The sequence below is a fragment of the Sminthopsis crassicaudata genome, chromosome 1 (genome assembly GCF_048593235.1).
Source record: "Sminthopsis crassicaudata isolate SCR6 chromosome 1, ASM4859323v1, whole genome shotgun sequence".
Lineage (NCBI taxonomy): Eukaryota > Metazoa > Chordata > Mammalia > Dasyuromorphia > Dasyuridae > Sminthopsis > Sminthopsis crassicaudata.
Window position 1 is genome coordinate 648,735,892 of NC_133617.1, and position 25,306 is coordinate 648,761,197.

The 25,306-nt window shown below is 35.4% G+C and overlaps 1 protein-coding gene across 12 annotated transcripts in view; it reads left to right on the forward strand.

Annotated features, from left to right (window-relative positions):
* The window catches only part of CNTLN (centlein), a 427,436-nt gene that overhangs the window by 2,555 nt on the left and 399,575 nt on the right, over window positions 1–25,306 (forward strand). For all 12 annotated transcript variants that reach the window (XR_012484846.1, XM_074282960.1, XM_074282961.1 and 9 more), the window contains exon 2: window positions 5,059–5,147. Coding sequence is in view for 9 of the 12 variants with exons in the window: in XM_074282960.1 (XP_074139061.1) it covers window positions 5,059–5,147 (89 nt within the window). In the remaining 3 variants the exon portion in view is untranslated. The remainder of the gene's footprint in view (window positions 1–5,058; window positions 5,148–25,306) is intronic.

The window sequence follows — 25,306 nt, forward strand, 5'->3', positions numbered from 1 at the left end:
CCTACCTGTTCCAGCTATCCTATTTTCCTTTCTTTAATACATTTTCTAGATTGCTCTATTTTAATTTTGATGAATCTACGATCTAATTGAGGGTGAAAGAGAAAAGGGAATTAAACATTCATATAACACCTGCTATGTGCCAGACACTGTGCTAGGCATCTCTCTATCATTTGATCCTTAGAACAGCCCTTTGAGGTAGGTGGTACTGTTATCTCAAGTTGTGAAGATTGAGACAAACAGAAGTTATTATCTTATAATAAATGTCTGATGTTGAATTTGAATTCAAGTTTTCCTGACTTCAGGCACTGTTCAGGGTGGTTACTTCCTCCAGAAACATTAAAGATTACAATTTACCACAATTTCTCCATGCTGTGTGGCTCTCATTTGTCTTTGTGTAGTTCTCTACTAGACTCTACCCATACTACCAAGAGTTTTCTTTTAGCTCTCTTGATAGCATACCAGTCAAGAACACGAGATTTTCATTGGCTAGTCTTCACTCTTATTGTATGACTAAGTCATTTCCACAACATTCCTGCTCTTCCTCCCCTCCCCCCAGTCATTGAGAACATTTTTTGTTACATATCCTGAACATTTCTTCTCAGTCAGTTCCATAATATAATAAAAAAGATGCTTGCACATAAAACTGCAAATCTATTATATACCATGTATATTCCTTTTAAATATATAATAAATTTATCATGTAAATTCTCCTTCTTGTGCATTTACCCCCATTAGACACGAATAGGTGTGTACATGATGTATGTGTAAAGCTATTCTATACATATGTTTACCAGTTCTTTTTCTGAATGCAGATAGTATCTTCCTTCATATGTTCTTTATTGTCAATTTAGGTATTTTTAGTCATTGAATTATTCCCTCAGTCAATCTTAAAATACTATTTTTGTCATTATATAGTGTTTTCTTGGTTATGCTCATTTCACGCTTCATTATTTATGCAAGTCTTTCCAAATTTTCTGAGGTCATTAAGCTCATTATTTTTTATACCACAGTAGTATTCTATGCCAATCATGTACCAAAACTTGTCCCCATGTCATGGGCATCTAGTTTCCATTTCTTTGCCATCCACTAAGACAGCTGCAATAAACATTTTAGTATATATGGGTTCTTTTTCTTTTTCACTCTAATCATATTTGGAAACAGACCTAGTATTGGAATTGCTTTTGGATATGAGTATTGCTTTTTAAAGGACTTAAATTCTCTTTGTAATAAAGACACCCACCATTTAAAATTTTTTTAATTTTTAAAATGTTTTTCATTTTATTTTGACATCATAAATATCAACAATTATTCAGACAAATCCTTTTACAAAGTTCATATTCCCCTGAAAATAGGTTATCTATTATTAATGGGTCTGAAGGAATATGTCTTTCAGTATTGGTATTACTTGACCAAGGATTTATTGAATTTATTGACAGTTTTAATCATTGTGTATATTCTATATCTGACTCTTTTCTTTTAACCTCACATCACTTTCATACAAAATTTCTTTGGTTTCTTTCTATTCGTCATATTTGTTATTTCTTTTGGTAGTCTGATAGTCTATTATATTGATAGACCATAATTTGTATAGCCTTCAATATTTTTCTAATGATGTGGTATGACTTTGATCCATAGAATGCCACAGTCTTTGAAGAATTTAAGTTGTAGTTCACCCAAAGGACAGTAGTGAGTATGAAAAAGTATAACACATTCCCACTAAAAAACTATATAAGAAAAGTGCTGTATAAAGTGTTGGGAGAGTGATGCATGCCTGGAAAAGATTAGTTCCTCATATAGAGAGACTGACCTAACATATATGTACACCTGATGTTGGCCTTTGAACCCATGTAATGTCAAAAGATCCAGATGAAGCTGAGTCTCTTAAGGGATATACTGCTGATGACCTACAGAAGACTTATAGGAAGATATAGATAAGAATGACACAAGAAGAGATGTTGTGATTCAGTTCTGTTTAAGTTAACATGCCTTTACAATGCTGGTCAAATCATCTAGGCTATATGCTAGGCACCTGCCATGGGAAAATCATTGTGCTAGATTTTAGAGAAAGACAAATGAAATGGTTCCTGCCATCAATTTGTTGATAATCTAATGGGAAGGAAACAAGTACACAGATAAATGCCTCTTTTGGTAGGAGCTGAGGGTGGTCCTAACCTTGACAAAGGTTTTATTCTTCTTCAGGAAAAAGACATGTACAATAATACATGAAAAATATATTAGATGCAAAATGGGATCTATCGAATAATCTGACTGGGAAAATCTTAAAACTAGGGAAATCAGTCAGTTGAATTATTTGACAACTAATCATATGGATGATACATAAGGGAGAGTGAGGAGACATGTATTAACACACTTTACATTTACTTTGTATTATATTCACATTGGACACAAATTATCAAACAGATTATGAACTTGATCACTTACCTAATGTAAGGATTGTTCAAGAAATTATATGGTTTCTCTGGATTTATGTCCCACTATTGCACTTGAAAGCTAGAGGCCTTTAGAAACTCATAATTTTCTGCTGTAATAGGCAGCCTTTGTGAGAAGATTGGTTTTTTGTTTTGTGGATTTTAAAAATAAATTTTGGCGCTATAGAAAATATCCTGACAAAATATTATGAAGCCTCTATCTCTTCCCCCTCCCCCCTTGTGAATGAATTTCAATATCTTTTCATCTCTAGAAGGACCTACCTCCAAGTTATCATCCCAGATCCCTACCCTTTTATGATTTCCCTGTATTCTCTTCTTCATTTTTCTGACATCTTAAAGAAACAGAGACTACTTTTCTTTCTCTCAAAGACAGTCTTGGCTGAAGTTAAGTCTTTGGCTTCTATCTTTTAGTCTGCCTTTTCTATTTCAGAGCCAGACCTCTCTGAGTACCCACCCTCTCTTTCCCTCACAGTAAAAACCTACATGAGTTTTTATCCCTGAATTATTAATTCAGTTCTCATTCCTTTTCTTTTCCCTATTTCCTTAATCATCTAGTCATTAGTTTCTTAGTTCCTTGCTCCCAACTGATAATTTTTCTGATATTTCTTGGATCAATTGTTTTTGAAATCATGTGGCCCTAGAATTGAGGATTTCCTTCATTGCTTAGATTTTTCTTGTTTACTATACTTAAAGTACTTCAAAAATAAACAACTTGTTTCTACCATTTGAAACATCTATTGTTTGCTAATCTTGGATTCTTTTTGGATAAATTTGGAATATTTGCTATTCTGAAGTCTGTCCTGATGACTTTTACTTTTCATATGATTATATCCCAATATTTCTTCTTTCCCTCAGACAGGAAATAGTTCTGGATAAATCAAATTGTTTCCTTGTTAGCTAAAGGCCTTCTTCATGCCTGCTTAAAATAGTTGTTGGTAAATATTGACACTCTAAAGGTTAAGCAAGGCATTTTTTAGCAATTAAAGTTTGATGTTTCTTTAATAATTCTTTGGTTTCTGTCAACCAATCAATATTTTGCTTGCTTCTTTTAATACTGTTGGATAATTTTCTTGAATCATTTCCAATTGTATGGTTTTCAAGCATTTTACTTCATTTTTTTTTCCTCTGAAAGCTATGATAATCAAATTATGCATCTTCTCTTTAGGATTAGATGCTTTGATTTGTATATAATTTATAAACTTTTCCAATGCCACAATTAACTTTATCATTATTATTTCACAATTTATCCAGATCTGTATTTACTTGAGTTTTATATATACGCTATTCTTTTTTTTCAATTTTGTTTTATTGAAAATACTGTTGACAATCTGTTTAAATTGCCTACTTTCTCATGTTTGCATTTTTTTTTTTTGGAGAACTTTATTTTCTCCCTTAATTTGAATCAATTAAAATTTTCCTTTTTTCCTTTTAATCCAGTTAAGTTTGTTGCTGTTGATTAGTTAATTCTGGAAAGCCCTTAAAAAGTTTTTTTGTTTTCCTTTTCTTTTTTACTTTAAGTGTTTGTATGTATTTCTTTTAAGGTGTGTGTGTGTGTGTGTCTGTGTGTGTGTGTGTGTGTGTGTGTTTGTGTGTTTTGGTGACCTTTCTTTGTCTTCTTGTCTTATCTTCCTTTTTTGATTCATCTACTTCTTTTTCTCCTTGGAAGAGGGTAGAGAGGGGGTTTGATTTTCTTTGTTGGCCTCCTTACTATTCCATTCAATACTTGTCTTCTGTTGAGATAGGTTTGGATCAGGAGTTTTTCTGGCCTTTCTTCTAGACTACTTGTTTTTTTCTGCTAGATCACTGTATCTGGGTACTTTTCACAGGCATCCTCAGGACTTTGTGTTGGGGCAGGTTTTTTTTTTCTTCTTCTCCTGACTAAAGCATTTGATTGCAGTTGAGTTTTAACACCTAACATGTATGCATGGATTTGCTCTATTCTGCTATGTCTCCAATGAGATTAGGTGAAATAACTGCTATTATCAGGTCATTCTGGCTCAGTGCCATGGTCTTTCATATGGGATACAAGATCCATGGGAGTCAAAATAATGTAAATGATGAGGTATTTGAATTTTTAAACAGCACTCTGCTATTGATGACAGGGTACCTTTACATTCCAGTTGGAGATATATGATTGATTATCTAGTATTATAATTTTGCTGAAAGGAATGGGGAAGATAGAAAGTATTATAATTATGATAGGGAATATATTTTTAAAAGTTTAATTAAACTTAACTTTACTTTCAGCTTATACTGCATAGTTTGGAAACTAGGGGTCATAATACTGGTGCAGTAAATAAAGTTCAGGACCTGGAATCAGGAAGACTCATCTTTCTGAGTTCAAATCCAGCCTCTGACACTTACTAGCTTGTATGATCCTGAACAAGTCACTTAACCTTATTGGCCTCAGTTTTCTCAGCTGTAAAATGAGCTAGAAAAGGAAATGACAAACCACTCTATATCTTTTTTTGCCAAGAAACCACAAATGGAGTCACTAAGAGTTGGATGTGACTGAAATGACTGAATAACAAGAATTCCTTAATCTATAATTGTTGCACTGGAAAGCAGGATATTTAAAATGAGACATTTTTTTTATTTTTTCTTTAAGGCTGATAAAGAATTTGTGTGGTCTTTGTGGAAGCGCCTCCATACAGCAAACCCAGATCTCACAGAAGCAGTCAGTCTGGTTGTGGAAAGGTGAGTCCTAGCATTAGTTGTAGTAATATTTGGTTTAAAGGCTTACTCCACTTCCTCACTGTGGCAGGACATGATACTGAGTTCTTTAAGGCAATTCTAATTCACTTCAACCTGTTCATAGTCTTCCCAAGCTGGAAGAGCTTTGAAGAGAAGCTTGGTAATGAATTCTATAATTTCAGATCTATCGACATCATTTTGGAGAGGCTCATCACCAAGTTGACTGTCCAGTGATAAATTTTGTTTTTGGCCACAGTAAATTGTGAAGAAATTTACTAAGAGAGATGATGATCTATGTTATTGGAAGAAATGTCCACATCTTTGAAATCTTTGAAGTATTAAAGAATGTAATTTTAATTTCTTTGTATTTTTCCTTTAGAGTTTAAAAAGTCATTCTGGCATATGAAGTAGATTTTTTAATAAAAGTGTGTTGGGGTGGGAGGCAGCTAGGTGGCTCAGTGGATAGAGCACCAGCCCCAGAGTCAGGAGGACCTGAGTTCAAATCTGGCCTCAGATACTTAACACTTCTAGCTGTGTGACCTTGGGCAAGTCATTTAATCAAGTCCCTACAGATATAGGGACTTAAAAGGACCAAATCCAACCTCCCATTTTATAGATGAGGGAGAGGTGAAGGGATTTACCCTGGGGTCACATAAATAAGTGAATCTCTTTAGTGAGATTTGAGCCTTTATCTTCCTGACTCCAGGTCTAATACTTTAATTACATTGGGTTTCTTTTACTTAAAAGGGGCTCTTTTAGTATTCTACCTTAGCTGCTTTTTGGTCTTCCTGTTTCTTTTACTTCTCCATCTTTCTCTCTTTTTTGAAGTCTGTAGGCCCAGCTCAGATCCCACGTCTTCTATGAAATTTTGTTGATGACTCCCTTACCCCCCAAATAATATATCCTTCATATTTTTCATACTTTCTCTATACCTTTCATTTAGAATTATCATAATTTTCTATAGTTTATAGATGTTAGTGAACATACCATTTTTTTTCCATTCGATTGTAATCTTCTAGAAAGTAGTGTCTATGATAATGTTCTAGAACAACAACAATAGAAGAAAAAATGTTTGTTTAGAGGTCATCCTCCTTTTCTCCCATTTAACTTATCTTTAATTTCCACTGAACTCTGTTAATGAGGGACAAAAAAACCTTATTTTTAGATAAGATTTAAGTGTCATCCTTAGAGAAGGACCAGTCTTGTCTTCAAGTTTCTGGAAAGTACCTTAGAATTTTGTATCAGAAGCCTGAGACATCCTGCAGACAACATTTATAATCTTCAAAGGGACTATAAGTTAACAGAAGAATACCATAACACAGTTCACTATATAATAGGAACTTGTGTAATGCTGGAGAAACTGAGCAAGACAGAGATTACAGAGTATTCAATACAGAATTTATTAAATCGAGAGATTTACTGGGACCAATGGATCCAGGGCTGAATGAAATTCTCAAAGAATACAGCACCAGTGTCTGATACACAAGATTCTTTATAGGGTAACAAGAACAATGACATAATGGGGGAGGTTACCTGGATGGGGGTGACCTAATGGGGGGGAGGCACTTAGGATGACATAATGGGAAGTACTGGAGAGGCTCCTGATATTCTAATGATGTCTAAAATGGATAAAGACCTTTATCCCATCAAACATTAAGAGGGAATAAGTATAGCCTATGGTCTAAGATATAAAACCTTTATCCTAACATTAAAAGGGAATGGTTATAACTTGAGGCAGAGTAACTGAATAGGACAATTAAGGAAACTTGGCCAGGATGTTAAAAGAGAACTGTGGCACAACATTCTACACTCTCTCTTCTAACTATTCAAATCATTGAATTGCCTTCCTCTAGAAGGTCTTAGCACCATAATTTTGACCAACCCTATGTAAAGTAAATCAAATAAAAACCAAAACAAAGCTAGAACAATGCAAGGACTTGTGGCAAGTGTCTCCCTGATAACCCCAAATAATCAGCAATACACAAAGCTCCTCACTGCAATCTTGTCAGGTCCTTTGCAGTTGGGGAGCATATGGACAGTTCACTGTGGTCATTTGTGTATTTGACTGCTTATAGAGCAGCAGGGATCAAGACAGTTGTGCTGCCCAATTCAGAGGGGCAACCCTCTCCAGGGGAGAAGGTTGAGGCTTGGAGTAGCTCCACCTGTCCCTGCCCAGAGGATCAGAAAGGGCTGCAGAAAGGATCAGATTTCTGAGCAGATAATGCAGTTAGACAATGGCAGGCAAACCCCACACTTTTAAAAGCCTGATACCAAACTGCAAGGTCCTTTTAAGTATGCTGAAGTACTAATTAAAGACCTGGGGTAACAGGAGTGGAGAAACAGATCAGATGGACTGCCAGTCCCAGGACAAGTATACAATTTCTGGTTATTTCTAAAAAAATAATCCCCCAAACTGAGTCTGCCAAGGTAATTCAACAGAATTAAAGATTTCAAAGTTAAAGTATAACCAGCAAAATAATGAACTTCCAATTAAATCTGAACTAGTAAGATAGGGGGTAGGGCAGAAGTGCCTAAGAAAATATACCACTTTCCCCAATTTCCTATGTCTTCCTCCCTTTTTTCTTACAGAAAGTTATTATCAAATAACCATTCCACTTATAAGTCCCAAGAGTGAATCAAAATTCCTGTACATATACATAACAGACTACAAATCCCTCAAACATAATAGCAATAGTTACATAAGTTTAACAATTTCCATCCCAAGTCTCAAACACAGTAATACAGTTAAAAATTTTTTTAATTATAGCTTTTTAGTAACCAGATATATGCTTGGGTAATTTTACAGCATTGACAATTGCCAACCATTTGTTCCAATTTTCCCCCTCCTTTACCCCACTCCCTCCCCTTAATGTCAGGTTGACCAATACATGTTAAATATGTTATAGTATAAATTAAATACAATATATGTTTACATGCCCAAACCGTTATTTTGCTGTACAAAAAGAATCGGACTTTGAGATAGTGTAAAATTAGCCTGTGAAGGAAATAATAAATGCAGATGGACAAAAATAGAGGGATTGGGAATTCTATGTAGTGGTTCATAGTCATCTCCCAGCGTTCTTTCACTGGGTGTAGCTGGTTCAGTTCATTACTGCTGTTTTGCCCCTCTGAATTGGGCAGCACAACTGTCTTGATCCCTGCTGCTCTATAAGCAGTCAAATACACAAATGACCACAGTGAACTGTCCATATGCTCCCCAACTGCAAAGGACCTGACAAGATTGCAGTGAGGAGCTTTGTGTATTGCTGATTATTTGGGGTTATCAGGGAGACACTTGCCACAAGTCCTTGCATTGTTCTAGCTTTGTTTTGGTTTTTATTTGATTTACTTTACATAGGGTTGGTCAAAATTATGGTGCTGATTTGATTCCTCTCATTGTTGAAGATGGCCACGGCCATCAGAATACATCCTCATACAGTATTGTTGTTGAGGTATATAATGATCTCCTGGTCCTGCTCATTTCACTCAGCATCAGATGTTCATGTAAGTCTCTTCATTCCTTTCTGAAATCATCCATACAGTTAAAATTTTAACAATAATTCAACCACTTTCCCACTCCCCCATATCAGTCCAAATTATATCAGGAGTAGGGGCGATGGTTTTCGCAAAAACTGCTTCCTACTGAAGATGGGCGGAGATTCTCAGTCTAGGGAGGGGGATGAATGTAATGTGGTGTGCCAACAATCAAAGCTCAATCTAGGTCCCAGAAGCAAGAATCATCCTAAAATTCCTAATCAAATGTTTTCTCCAGCTGGAGTTCAGTATCGAAATATCCAATTCCCAAATTTGATCATTGTTCTTAAATTTAACAGAGCTCTTAAAATTAACAAAACAGACAAACAAATCACGCAGAACACACACCACAGCAATCAAAAACATTTTACACAGACCAGGGGCTTATCTGGAAAGAATAGCCTTGAGGGAGGTTGTCAGCTCCAGTTTGCCCTCCCATAAGCCAAATAAAGCCTGTCTTTTTTTTTTTTTTTTTTTAGCCAGATGGTATCTTAAAAAAGACACCCAGATTTATGCTCTGGAAAGCTCAGAGTTGTGCCAACTGCCACACAGAAACATGTGTCTTAGAAGACACCCAGGTAGGGTCCCCTGTGTTTCGAAGACCCTACTCCCAGAATTTATGCCCATTAGCATTTCGTAATTCTGGGAATCCAGATGTTAACATACAGAACAGAACCATTATAAGACCTTATACAGGTCTTATACAAACAGAACAGGCGGTACCCCAAAAGGTACACAGACAGACTTACTCTCCTGTGGCCAAAATGGGGGTGTCTACCATCAGGCTGTTGTAGCTGGAAACTGTTCTCTTTCCTGGAGGCTCTGGAAAAAAAAATCCAGGAGGGCCCGGCCTCTCGAGGCCAAGAATTGAAATTCACAGCCACTTAGGTCCAAGGCAGAGGCCGGAAAGTTTCTCATCTCTAATCCCGCTCATTTTCTACCGTCTCGCTGGGGCCTCCAAAATGTAATGCCAGAGAAACTGAGCAAGACAGATTAGAGAGTATTCAATACAGAATTTATTAAATGGAGAGATTTTCTGGGACCAATGGATCCATGGTTGGTCCCAGGGCTGAATGAGATTCTAAAAGAATCCAGCACCAATGTCAGATACACAAGATTCTTTTTTTTTTTCTTTTTGAGGCTGGGGTTAAGTCAGCCCAGGGTCATATAGCTAGGAAGTGTTAAGTGTCTGAGACCAGATTTAAACTCAGGTCCTCCTGAATTCGGGGCTGGTGCTCTGTCCACTGTGCCACCTAGCTGCCCCACAAGATTCTTTATAGGGTAATAAGAACAATGACATAATGGGTGAGGTATCTGGATGGTGCTGACCTAATGGGGGGAGGCACCCAGGATGACATAAGCAGAGATACTGGAGAGGCTCCCAATATTCTGATGATAGCTAAAATGGATAAAGACCTTTATCCCATCAAATATTAAGAGGGGATAAGTGTAGCCTAAGGTCTAAGATATAAAACCTTTATCCTAACATTAAAAGGGAATGGTTATAACCTGAGGCTGAGTAACTGAATAGGACAATTAGGGAAACTGGGTCAGGACATTAAAAGAAAACTGTATGGCACAACACTTGGGAAAATGATTGCTACATTCATAAGTGTAATTATACTTGCATACAGTGCCATAATAATGTAAATTGCTGAAACTTTACAATGCTGCTCTAAAAAGAGATTTGAAATCTTTTATGACTTGTTCAGTCTTCTCTATTAGCATCTCTAGGTGGCCTTTCTCTATGGTAAAAGCCTTACCTTTTCTACCGGGCACTATTGATCTCAATCCCTTCTGTATTCTCCAGTACATTGACCTTACTATAATATCCGGGCTAGCTCTCTGGAGGGCCTCACAATCAGTCAAAGTCCTTGGTCTTTAGGAGGAAAAGTGAAGAAGGCAGGTAAGCAGGCACTCAGCTTGCCAAAGATGGAACCTGCACTCTGGAGCCTGAAGTACTCTTTCCTTAGTGTGCTGGGGTAGAGAGGCTCTCACCCTTTCCCTCAGACCTTCAATCCTTGCCTTTCTTTACCTCATCATAACACATTCAGCAATGGCCAATCCTGAGGAGAGCCATCATATCACCATATGTTTATTGAACCATTACCTTGAATAGGTAATTAGCCTTAAGTGCTCTGCTGTCTTAGATTCAAATACACCTTCCAGTCCTCTACACTTTACCATTTCTAATCTTCAGTTTCTTTGTATTGATTGTATCCTCCTTACTATTTAAGAACAAGTAGTCCCTTATATAACCCATTCTTAATCCTCCTTTCCCCCTATTATTCTTGTTAGCTATTAGCTGCTGAACTCCTTGGAAAACCATTGTAACTAGTTGCCTTAATTTTCTCTCGTTATTATTAAACTTTCAGTTTTTCTAGCCTCATCAATTGGCTAAAACTACTTTTCCCCCAAAGTTATCATTGATCTTCTAATTGACAGATTAAATAAACCTTTTGTCAATCCTTATCTTTCTTGATCTTTCTTTAGCCTTTAACCTTGTTGTGGTCTTCTAAATATTCTGTCAAATATCTGTGGTCCTATTTTGGGCCTTTCTCTCTTTTTATTCTATATAGTCATATTTAATTATCTTATCAGTTTTCATGAGTTTTGCTGGTGATTCCTGGAGGGAGAGGTGAAGTGATTTGTCCTAATATATCCAACCCTAATACTTTTCCTGAATTCACTCCATAATTCCAGGCTCCATATCATCAATTATATTTTTTACATTTGAAATTGGGTATCCTCTTAACTTTGCCTCCATGACTCCCTTCTTTCTATCTTTCCTAATACTATCAATGTAACTGCCAACCTCCTTGTCACCCATGCTTACAAATTTGTGTCATTCTGAATTCCTCACTCATAGTCACCTTAGCTATATAATCTATTGTCAAATCTTGTTTTTGCTTTCATAGCATCTGTCATATATGTCTCACATAGCTGCCACTCCAGTAGAGGCCTTTGAGAATAAAACACATCTTTTTACCTTGAAATTTTGCTCTGTTATCTTGTAAATTACTATGAAATATCTTGTCATCCCTTAGTGGTAGTTTTGGCATTATTGAGGTACCCATTGACCCTGACCCACTCTGTTAGTTGATTTATGCTTTGCTAATAAATTGATTGTTTATATATCTTGGAATGTAGTTTGGAATGCTTTACTTCAGACTACCTTTGTTTACAATCATGACAAGTGGGGACTTGTCTGGGATTGGGAGAGAAAATTTGGCCCCTGAAACAAACTCTTAGGAGAACCCTACTCTCTCTGTCCTCTTCTTCCTCCAACTTGGTGATATTTTTTACTGGGAGGGGATATTCTCCAATGACACTTGTAATGGAGACCTGACTCTCCCTTCAGTCTCAACTCTTCATCTGAACTAGGATAAGCATTCTGTTGGGAAAAGTTGCAACTTTGTTTATGTCTATCTTGGAATACTGTTTGTATTCAATGTGATTATAATTGATATTATAAAGCTTGGCAGATTGCCCTACGGAGCTTAAACCCTTGAGAAATATTTTCCTTCTTTAAAGAGGAACTCTTGGCTTATGACAAGAATGTTTAATATTTTTTCAGGGAGTTATTAAATCTTAGAAAATTCATTTTCTCTAAGGGGGTACCTGACTCAATTCTTAAACTTTTGAAGAATTCTTTTTTCAAGGGAGATTTTATTTTTAAAGCTCAGAGGAATACATACTTCCCATTTAAGAAAAGGGTGAGAAAGAGGGGATAACCAAAATATATAGAGCAAATTCAGCCTAAGATAATATAAGTCCCCAAATTGGCCCAAAAAGGGATTTTTGTTTTTGTGTTTATGCACTAATTTCTTTTTTTTTCCCCACTAATTTCTTTTTTGAAGCTTTATACTACTATTTAATATCTGGATGTCTGTATTGTGATTCCCACTTTGTTATGTTTAAATTACTTAGAGAGATGGTCTTCAGATTTTGCCCTAAAACACTGGCCTCCCATTTGCTCATAAACTGAATCCTGGAAAAAGGACTCAATCTATGGACATCTACACCTATGCTGGAAAAATATGGCACTATCAACCAAGTTGAAGAAAGCAAGGGTCAATAGGGGAACTTTGCATCCCTCCCAGGAGGAATTCACTTGTATCCAAAGTACCTATGTCTATGGACAACTTGTGAGATAACTAAAACTGGCCACCAGCTTGAATGCCATGAACTGTTCGAGGTATTCCTGCTGTGAACTCCTGAACCTTTATTGAATCTATGAACCAAGCCCTCTGACTGGGCTACTCAGCTGAACCATGTGGCCTGTTGTTTTTTTGGCAATGAAAAATAACCATGGACATAAGTATAGTCACAAGACATAATCAGCCTTAACCATAACCTAGTAATGAATTGTTTTTGTGTATCTTAAGTCTTTGTAGTATCTCAAAACTGTAGTTTGTTTTAGGAGAAGAAAAGATTACATATAGATTGCTTTTATTATTTTAGGGAGGGAGGTTTTTGTCATTGTAGTTTTAAAAGGATCAGATCGCTAAAAGTCAACTTCAGTAAGATTCCAAAGACAATTTACAATTTGAACTTTTTTTGTGACCTCGAAAGAAGAAAAGTTTGTTTAAATCAAGGGACAAGTTGAGGGTGAGTGAAACTTAATCCTTACTTTTAAGTAGTTTAAATAAAATAAATTTTAAATATTAAAAATTACAAATCCACAGTTGTTTGAATACTAAGATGAAATTTTGTAGATTATGGCTGCTTGTCTTGTCTGTTTTAAAACTTATTTTTCAGTTTCTAGAAGAACTTTTTAAAAATATAGACTGTGCAAACACTCCAAGCATTAAGCAGGTCTAAATTTCAGTGAGTCATCTAACACTTGGAATTACTCATTTAGCTTTATTAGCCAGACTTAAAAAAAAAAAATGGAAACATTTTTGTAAAGAATTGCTTAGGGTGATATAAGAAAGGAATCTACAGCCCAGCATGTTTATGAAGGAAAAGATAAGAAAAAAAAGAAAAATCTTAAGCATTGGACCCAGGCCAGATGTTTCTTTTTTGTTTCTACTATCTGAAAAAAAGTCATGTTAAGAATTGTAATACAAGAGGTGGATATATTTGTGGAATTTGAGAAGGATTTGAAGAATAAAGATAGCCCTTAAAATAAAACTAGTCCTGGGGAATTATAGATTATAGCTGATGAGCTTTATTTTCACATTGCCACTCAATATTTAACACCAGAACAATATGTTTTAAAACTGCAAAAGTTGGTTTTTGTCAGTAAAGCATGCTTTAATCAAGATTTCTCTGTATTAGCTTTGAATGCAAACAATTTAGAAAGACAGAAATTAATATTTAAAAATGCATGCTACTATTATAAAAACCATTGTACAACCAATGCTGTTAAGAATTGAAAAATGTAACTGTCTTGATTTGGAAATTAGAGAATGTTATCTCGGTATTTTATTTTATTTATTCATTTATTTATTTATTTATTTATTTATTTATTTATTTATTTATTTATTTATTTATATGTATCAGTTTAAGTATAATACTAATTTTTTTTTTGCATGAGTAATTTTTTTTATAACATTATCCCTTGTATTCATTTTTCCAAATTATCCGCTCCCTCCCTTTACTCCCTCCCCTAGATGACAGGCAATCCCATACATTTTACATAATAATAACCCAGATACAATATATGTGTGTAAATACCATTTTCTTGTTGCACAATAAGTATTAGATTCTGAAGGTATAAATAACCTGGGTAGATAGACAGTAGTGCTAACAATTTACATTCACTTCCCAGTGTTCCTTCTCTGGGTGTAGTTATTTCTGTCCATCATTGATCAACTGGAAGTGTATCTTGGTATTTTAAAGAAAGGAGGGGAATATTAAATCTGGAGAGAAAGCTCTAGATTCTGAAAAGTATAAATAGATAAGCTTTAATTACTACTCTTCCCCCAGAAGAGTGATAAATTTAATGTTTTGAAGAAGGAAGAGAAAAAAGAAAAATTGAAACTGTTTGCAAGCATCAATAAAAAGACATATTGAAATTGAAAATGGCTTTTGGATATCAGTAAATTTTCAGCAATAGCTGGCATCTTAAATTTTTTTGGTTCTTAAGAATTGCCTCCTAAAAAAGATATGAACCATTTTATGAGCCATTTAAAAATAAGTGTGATCTTTAGTTTGTAAGAATGTTTTATGAACTTAATTGTTAAATAACAGAAACAAAGATCTAAAGATGTAGACATTTAAGATAGAAAAGTAAGGACAGGTAGATGGTGCAGTGGATAAAACACCAGCCCTGAAATCAGGAGGACCTGAGTTTAAACAAACCCTTGGACGCTTTAGCACTTACTAGCGGTATGAACCTGGGCAAGTCTCTATATTAAGAAAAGTTTTATGTTATTTGTATGTGTTCTGATTCACTCCTATAAATGACTCTCTCAAACTCAATTGAAAACGAAAGTAAGGTTTTAATCAAATAGGACAAGGTATAGATAGTTTAGATTTGCATAAAAAACAAAGAGAAATAAGAACAATTAACAATATGATAATAACAATTATAGCAGATAGAGGAAGAGAATACATCACCAATTCAAGGGAACCTCAAAACTCAAGTGGCTGGGAGCCTTGTTGCAGCCTCAACAGCTTGAATTGGGAAAAGATTTTCCCGGGCAAAGCGTCCTTCCCGCGGGTGAAGCTCAACTATAGTTTTAAAGCACGGGCTTTTTATATGTTTTCAAACCAAATAAGGCTCCCGGCCAAAACTAGCTATATAAGGTTTTTTGACAAGGACTTGCAACATGTGCAGTTTGTATGACAAAGCTCAATATATTTTTGGGGACATATTCATGTTGACTCATCCCAGACCTCTGAGGCTTGACATATGTCCTTATTAATTGCATATGATCAGGGAGGAAGCCACCCAGCCCTAAGCATAAGCATTTTCCAAGAATGGCTAGTTCCTGGTATCTATTGTCAAGAACATGCAGAGTTCATGGAAAGGTCAAGTTCCTATAATTTAGAAGCTCAGGCTTGTTAGATTTGAGTGAGTTTATAATTCTAATATGAAATCTTAATTTTTTATTCAGTCTCAACCCCAATTGCCTCATAAAAGCACAAATTCATAATTTCTATAAACTGAATAAAATAGAAAGGTGATGGTTTTTTTTCCCCCTGATGCATATGATAGCAAGGTATTTTAAAATCAAATGATTTTAAAATCCAATGGGAATCCAATGATTCCTGCAGGTTTTGAAGTCCTTCATCAGTTTCATGTCTCAGGGAATCTAATGATTACTGCAGGTTTTGAAGTCCTGCATCAGTTTCATGTCTCAGGGAATCTAATGATTACTGCAGGTTTTGAAGTCCTGCATCAGTCTCATTAACAGTTATTTATTTTTGTGGTCATGGTAATGTTAATGAGTCAATTGCCATATACATAGGGTTAACTGCCATGCTCTTTCAGTGGTGGCTGCAGTCAGAGTTGAAATCACACAATGTTTCTTGGGTCTTCTCTCCGTTTCAAGGGTCTGTTCCCATCTCTCTCCGATGGACAAGGCGAATACAGCTCATTGGCACCCAGGTGATTCTTTCTCCATCTGTAGAGATACAAGCAAACCCTTTCCTCCAAGCAGTTAACCTATCTGGTCCCTTCCATTAACCACTCTCCAGATTTCTCCACATCACCTGGTGATTATCTAAAGATACCGGAGCTGCTCACAAAGGACCCTTCTGGCAGGTTATGAAATCTGTCTGCTGGAATCAGTGCATCTCTTTCAAAAATCAAAAAACTAATAGTATAACGGACTAAGTTTAGGAGTTCTCTAGAGTACCTGTGGCTCCCCTTCTCTTTTGTTTTCGGAGGAGCATCTGTCTTGGTGTCTCTGTGTCTGTTCTCTCCTTGAGGATGGAAAACCTTTCAATGCCAGTGGTATATGAAATCTGATATTGGGTACAAAAGTGTGGGAAAAGTTTAGAAGTACATGCAGGTCCATTATCTGTTTTTGTTTGTGGCACACCCATAATTGCAAAAGCTTGTATAAGGAATTCAGTGACCATCTGGGCTGCCTCTTTTGCTGCTGGTATTGCAAAAGTAAATCCTGAAACGGTGTCCACTATAGCATTAATAAAAGACAGACGACCAAAAGATTTATAATGATCACATCCATTTGCCAAATTTCATTGGGTCTCAAACCATGAGGGTTCTTCCCTGGAAGAAGCATACGAGCATGGAAAGGAAGGCAAGCTGTACAGGTTTTTACTATGCTCCTAGTTTTTGTTATCCAAACTGCAGACATAAAGCTCATGCAGCCTGATGATATTTAAAATGAGATTCTTGGGCTGCCTCAAATAGAGGCGTGTTGGCTAACATTGTGAGAAGGCTATCTGCCTTTGAGTTTCCATAAAAAATATTTCCTAGAATACCATTATGAGAGTAGAAATACAAGAAATGGATGTTTTCTCACTTGCTCCTGAAGTTCCTAAAAAAGCTGATACGTTCTAGAGGGTGCAAATTTTATTTGGCCTGTGGCAATGCTTTGTGCTACATCTACTGAATAGGCTGAATCAGATATTATATTTATATCTCCTGGATAATAAGAGCTAGCATAATTGCAAATAACTTCTTTTGCTGAGTAGACTGAAAGGAAATTCTGACTACTCTTTTTATAGCTAAGTCAGGAGTATATACAGCACAAATGTTATGTTTGCATGCATCTGTAGATGTTGGTCCTTTAAGAGGAACCTTAGAAACTCTTTCTTCAAAAATACATGGCCAATTATGTAATAGCCGGGTTATCTTTTAGGAAGATCCATGTGTAAAATTTAGAGCTGTAGGCAATAAAATTTGCCACTCCGGGATGGTTTCATAGCATATATTAATTTGTGCATGGTTATGAAAGGTGTATATCTTGTCAGGTTCAATCCCAGATAATTATATTACTCACTTAATGGCCTTTAATAAGATTCTAGCCAGAAGCATTGGGTAAGGAATAAGACTTTGGTATGGCTGTGCTTGGAGGGTCACCCACTGGATTACACTGTGTTCTTGATGAAGGACCGCTGTGGGTGCCTCTTTTGTAGCAAAAACTGATGTTTCCAAGGGTTTTTGAGTGACTCTTTCAACCACATTGGATAAAACCTGTTCAACCTCTCTCAGAGCCTCTTGGGCTTCTTTTGTAAGCTGGCATGGTGAGTTTAAAGCAATGTCTCCCCTTAAAATGTCATATAATGCTTGTAATTGATAAGTAGTTAAAGCTAACACTGGACATATTCATTGGGTATCTCCTATAAATTTCTGAAAGTGTTCAACTTCTGTGTTCTTAAAGAAAGTTTTTGTACCATAAGTACCTTGGGATATTCTTCATATCCTAAATATTGAAAAAGAGCATGTCTTTGAATTTTTTTGTGGGGCTACATACAATTGGTAGTTTCTTAGAGTTTCTGTGGTCTTTTGTAGACATGCTCCTAACATTTCCCAATATATCATCCATATAATGTAATAACATAACTTGTGGAAATGCTTTTCTTCCTGGAGTAAGAGCAGCAGCCACATACATTTGACACATGGTAGGGCTATTTTTCATTCCCTGTGGTAAAACTGTTCCTTCAAATCTTTTATAAGGCTCAGATAAATTAATGCTGGGTTCTGAAAAAGCAGATGTTTTCATATCCTCCTTTTCTAGAGGAATAGAATACAAACAATCCTTAATGTCTATAATCCAAAGAGGCCATTCCCTAGGCAATTGAGTAGGAGATGGAAGCCTGGGTGAAGAATTCCCATTGCTTCCATCTGTTGATTCACTTTTCTTAAATCAGTCAACATTCTCCATTTTCCAGATTTCTTTTTTTTTTTTTTTTTACAACAAACACAGGGGAATTCCAAGGGCTTAGAAAAGGTTATAAGTGTCCTTGGTCAAGTTGCTTCTGGGCTATATCTAATAAGGCCTGGATTTTTCATTGGTTAAGGGCCACTCTTCCACCCACACTGGGGCATCAGTTTTCCATTGGATGACGATAAATGTAAGGGCTGGCAGGCCTTGGAACAGCGGCCCTGCCTAAAAAGCAGAAGTGCTCAATAATAATCTTAACTGCAGTAAAAAGTCTCTTCTCTTTTGTCTTGACTCAGGACATAGGAGGACAAAACTGGGCTGGAGGGGTTGATGGTGTCACCATCCCTCCCACTCTTCCCTCTCCCACCCTTGAAGGTGGAGTTGAGGGAGAAGGATCAAGAGGCAGAGAATACTCCAAGGGCCCATGCCTAAGCTTAGGCAGAAGTAAAGGTGGGCTGAGAAATGGAGAAGCCAGGCCCCTCAAACCTTCCAGAGCAGTCCTTATCTCCCTTTCTGTCCAATTCTCCAAGCCCCTCAAACCTCCCAGAACAGTAACAAACAATATAAATATACAGAATACTAAAAAAGACTTCCTTAGCTCTGTCCCTTCTGCTGTACCTTCCGGGGCTTATGGGTATCAACCCTCTGCTTGTTTTTCTCCTGAGTCTTCCTTGTTTGATACTCCACACTAAAAGCTTTCTTTTTTTTTTTTTTTTTTTTTTTCTTTTTCATATTTGTGGGATTTCTTAAAGCCAGTTTTATCTCATTGTATTAAGTTAATTATTCTCCCACTATCTTCCACATCTCTGGCTCCAAACTCCCCTCTACAATATTTGAGGACTTGGTGACCTGCATCTGAGTTACTAACAAACCTTGTTTCTCTATTAACCTAACTAAGCATGCTTCATTCTTCCCTCGGCAGGGAGGCTCTGTTGTAAGTATTTGCCCCATTTTGTCTGAAAAGCAAAAGTGACTAGTTTAGCCCTTACAGAATCTTCCCACTTGCCTGTCTTTATACTTACCCTATTCCTAAGCTCATGGGATTCCCCACTGAACTTGGCCAATGACATCAGTTGAGCTGCTCTATACCTTACTTTCTAGGGCCCCATGTTACTAGAGACCCGTGTTTGGGCGCCAAATGTTGTGTCTGGACTACCTCTCTGGAGGATCTCGGTACCAGCCTGAGTCCTTGGTCTTAGAACAGGGGTGAAGAAGTAGGGCTCATGTGTATGGCCAAACATGGAGTCTGTTTATTCCAAGTTCTCTCAGCCTTATATATCTTAATATCCTAACATAACCCTAGCTTGCTGAATCACATAAACAACTTGCTATTGTATATAGATGACTCTTTGCCACCTGGTATCACTCTTTTTCAACTACAACACAGGTGGTCACTGTCCTGACTTCTCAGGAAGGCAGAGAACTCTTAGGGTTAGATGGGGAGCTGAACCAGCAAGTTCTCTCTGGGCTGAAAGATCTTATACCTCACCCAGAGTTCCCCCACTGTTTATGGCCCTCTACAATGTAATCCTTTAAAGCTTTATCATTACTAGGGATCTTAGATGGAGTCTAATTAGACATAGAGCTTGATGTGATTCCATCATATTTGAATGATCTCAAAAGAAGAATAATGTACTGGGAAGGAGGGAAGGGAAAGGAAGAATGAGGAAAATAATCTCATATAATAGGATGAAATAAGGAAGAATTTATACAGTGGAGGAGGCAGTGGAGGGGAGAGCAGGTGACACTTGAGCCTCATCTGTCTAAACTGATTTTAAGGCGAGAATGCACATACTCTTAATAGTTGTGTTCAGAAATTCATTTTATCCAAAAGGAAAGTAGGGAGATAAAAGGTTAAGAGGAAGGTGGGGATGAAAATAAGGTGGATTAAGGGAAACATGCTTGGTCAGAAGCAAAATAAATTGTTAAAGGAGGGTAAAAAGAAATTCATTATCATCATTCTGATAATTATTTTTAAAAAACTGGATACCTTATTCTAAGAAATCATTATAGAAAATTACTCTAATTTTTTTAGTGCCTAAGAGTAGAAGAAAAATAGGAAAAATCCATTTGTCATTTCCTCAAACTCTGGGATTGCTCATCCACCTTTGGTGTGTAGCTGGCACTTAGTTCTTTTCTGTGGCTCCAGGAAGCTGTACAGCATGTTTGGTGGCCATATCCCGGTAAACTGTCTTGGGAGAGGGCAAAATAGATGGGCAGATAGTTGAGGGTAACCAACAGGCTTCAAACCCCTTGGTGATTTAGGGGCTGCTTCCCCAAGCATGTGAAGACTTCCTTCAGCAGAATGGGCAGATGAGAAGAGTGCATTCCAGTGGCTATGAATGTGGTTGAAGTATAGGGACCATGGAGAGCTTACAGCTTAGTTAGACTGAAAATGCCAAGGTCATCTACTGCATTCTGAGCCATTGTCAGGCTTGGCTTTTGTCTTGCCCCTGAACTTCAATCACTCTGAAAGAGAGAGGCTGACAACTTTGCACAACTCTGCCATAACAACTGAAATACAACAACTACAGCAAAAACAATAGCTAAAAGCCAGAATTTTCAGATTGTAGTAAAACTAATTTGGTGTAATTTGAAAGAACTAAATAACAAATGTTTATATCCTAAAGGAAAAGAGATAACTGTCTCTTCAAAATTTGACTTAAGAACTCAAAGAATTATATATATATATATATATATATATATATATATATATATATATATATATATATATATATATATATATATATATATATATATATATATAGAAAGATAAAATGTAGTGTCTGAGTGGAATTTTGTACTGCTTTATTTGATTTAAGAAAGTGAAAACAAATATGGGAAAAAGGATTGTTTTAGGAAAGAAATGGAAGAGTCTACCTTGTTACGAAAAGTGTACCTTATAATTGAGTGCATTATAAAAGGAATGTATAAACATAGATGTGGAAATAAGGATAAAACTCTTAAAATCTTTTCTGAACTGGCATAAGGAGAATTGGATACATCACACACACCTGTATTTACATGATGTTTCACACCAGATGTACGCAATTCCCATGTGTTCTCTGGAAACCATTCAACAATTAACAAATTATCTTATGTCTTAAAAACTCTTTCTCACTTTTGTCTTCTGTCCCTCTGGGAAACATGACTGTCTTCTGACAATGCTGCTTTTTGTAACTACTCTATACACATTTCTTCATCATCAGATTTATTGATTGAAGTTGCCATATTGGAACATTTCTCACTATCTTGTGCCACTTTTAGACTATTTCCATACTACTTTACTACATATACTCTGTTCCTTTGGGGTTCACACTTTTATCATCCAATATAGAGCATGGTAGCTATTGACTTTTGGTTCCCCAGTTTCTTCATTATTGAGTTCAGTGTGTTACTTAACCTGGATCTTCTTCTTCTCCCCATCTCCTGTATTCTTCTTAGGGGATTTCAATATACATAGTTACATGCTTTCAAGTACCATTAATCAAATGACCAGATATTTATTAAACTCATACTGTGTGGTAGGCTTTGTGATAAGTCTTTGGGATATAAAGAAAATCTAAGATATTTTCTGGTCTCAAGGAGCTCATAATCTCATGAACTGTGGGCAACCAAGATATATAATGGATAATTTGGAGAGATTCACAGAGGGAAGGCACTCATATCAATTCATATCAATTCATTGGGAAAATCTTCCTACACAAGATCTTGTTGTTTAGAATTAAGTAAGAAATGGTCTCTTTGGCTTTTAAAGTTTTCTTTTAACCTGGTTCTTTACTGCCTTTTTTTTTTGGTCTTCATCTTCATTCTTAAAATTTTTTTCTTTGGATATTTTTATTTTCATATTGTCTAAATTTCCCTATTTCTTTCCTCTTCCTCACTCCTAGTGAATCATACGCTATAACAATGTTTTTTAAAAGAAAAAAGGCAAAAAAGAATAAAAAAATCAATATTCATCAATATTTAAAACATGCAACTAATAATATATTTACAAAAATATAAAATGCTCTGACTAGAACACAAGAAGTAGATTAACTCACTTCCAGAATATCAAGTTAAATAAACCACAACTGAAATCTCATAGAAGAAAAGGAATTAATTTAAAAAATAATCCTACAAATCATGCAAAGAATATTTCCAGTACTATTTAAATTGTTCAGATAAATAGATGAAAGAAGTATCAGTTTATTTTTATAAAACAAATATTGTTTTGATACTTACACTTGGAAAAAATAAAACTATAATGAATTGGATTTATATTAGGAATTCTGAGATGATACTTTATTAGGAGAACTATCAATATAATGAACCATTTTAACATTAAATTTTAAAATATGATTATATTAAGAGATTTAGGGAAAAAAATCTCAAAACATTACATCTATTATTTAACTGATAGTTTATAAATGTCTCATTCTTGAATTTGAGAAATCATCCTAATTTAGCCAGCTCTGGCATATTATAAATAGTTGTAAATCCAAGTTTTTCTTTACTTATTTTTCAATATATACTTTTCTTTTCTTCTCTCAAGCCATCCATTGTAGCAAAGAATTAAAAAAAGGAAAACACAATCAATTCACCTATCTAGTTCATAATTTAATAGTCAGTATTCCACACCCATAGTGTAGGTGGAATAGAAAAGAGGGAAGGGAAATTTATTATCATATTTCCTCTTTGAAACCAAGCTTGGTCATTGTTATTTCTCAGGATTACATTTTGATTGTTTTTTTTTTTCTATACATATTTTGTATAGAATATTTTCTATAGTATATTTTCTATACATCTTTTATCTTGTTTTTCTGATTATGTTTACTTTTTAGCAGTTAATTATCAGTTCTTGCATGGATCTTAGTTATAATTTTTTTTTTAATGGTGCAGCAGTCTAGTACATGGGAGCTAGGTGGCATAGTGCATAGTGTTGAACCAGGAACCAGGACGACTGTTTTTGATTTCATATCTGACCTCAGAAACTTAATAGTTTTGTGATCTTGAGCAAGTCATTTAACTTTGTCTCTCAGTTTCCTCATTTGTAAAATGAGTTGGAGAAGGCAAACCACTCTGGTATCTTTGCACAGAAAACTCAGTGCAGTTATAAAGAGTCAACCTCATAAGACTGAAAAAACAACCACCACAGTAACAATTAAATATGTTCCATTTGATTTCTGAACTTATGGTATCTACTTTGTTTCTGCTTACTCTCTCTTACAAAAAGTTCTGTTGCATGTTTTGATATATAAGGGACTGTTTTGTTTGTACTTCTTGAGGGAATATGCTTATCAGTTCACCTTTATATAGTTCCAAGATAAATTTTTCAAGCTTCTAATATTTAATACCACAAATAGAAAGCTTAAAGTTCATAAGGAAACATGATTTTATTTTAGCTTTAACTTTAGAATATCTTTAATTGTATTTCAGAGTAATATTTGATATCTTCTGTTTACTCATAAGATAAGAGTTTTTATTAACTTTAGATGAGGGAACATTTGTAAACCATCTTTAAGATGCTATTTATATGTATGTGAATGTAAGAAATTACTGATTGTTATAAACAAAGAATAAATTGATCACTGTAATAAGCAGAAGTAAGAGAATAATTTATGCTGTAACAGTAATTCTTATCAGTGCAATGGCCAATCACAATTCCAGAGGACCAGTGAAGAAATGGATTCAAGAAGTAGAGACATACTTTTAAAAAAAATATGACCAGTTTGGAAATTGATTTTGCTTGACTATGAAATTCTGTTTGTTTTGCTTTTCTTTTTTTCCATTAGATGTGAGTGGGAAGGAAAATGGGGATAAGGATAAAGTAGCAAAAAATAAAAAAAATATATAAATGGTATTGGAGCCTATTTTAAAAATTGTACAGAAGAAAACAGAAAAAAGGCCAGAAAGAATCACAGACAAAAGTAGAACAGTTCTGAAAGTTGCATGTTGGATTTATTAATACATTTCAAAGAAAAGCAAAAGTGTACGTAATAAGAGACCTGAAATTTCTTGTACAATATATTTTTTCTCTTATGCTGTATATGTTGTCCATTTTGTTTACTGAATATAGAATAAAAAATGAAAACTTAATAGTTACTTTAAAATAAGTGAGTTTCTTTTTTGTTATTTTTGCTCTCTTCTTTACTATCCAAATAGTAATCATCAGCTTGAAATGGGACATCAAAAATGCTTTATTTGAATTCAAAGATTTGAATGCCTGACTTAATTATTGAATTCCTGCTTGTTATTTTTGTGAACTTGTGAGATTCTCTTCAGTGTTTAGGCCTTAGTTTTCTCATTTGTAAAATGAATGGTTTGGAGTAAACAATCTTCATATCTTCTTCTTGTTCTAAATTGATTATCCTGTTAATAGTTTTTTTTTAAATTTTATTTATAAATTTTTTTGACAGTATATATGCATGAGTAATTTTTTTTTAATAACATTATCCCTTGTATTCATTTTTCCAAATTATCCCCTCCCTCCCTCTACTCCCTCCCCTAGATGACAGGCAATCCCATACATTTTACCTGTGTTACAATATAACCTAGATACAATATATGTGAATCCCATTTTCTTGTTGCACATTAAGTATTAGATTCCGAAGGTGTAAGTAACCTGGGTAGATAGATAGTAGTGCTAACAATTTACTCCCAGTGTTCCTTCTCTGGGTGTAGTTGTTTCTGTCCATCATTGATCAACTGGAAGTGAGTTGGATCTTCTTTATGTTGAAGATATCCACTTCCATCAGAATACATCTTCATACAACATTGAAGTGTACAGCGATCTTCTGGTTCTATTCATTCCTGTGAATAGTTTGTAAGGATGGGCCA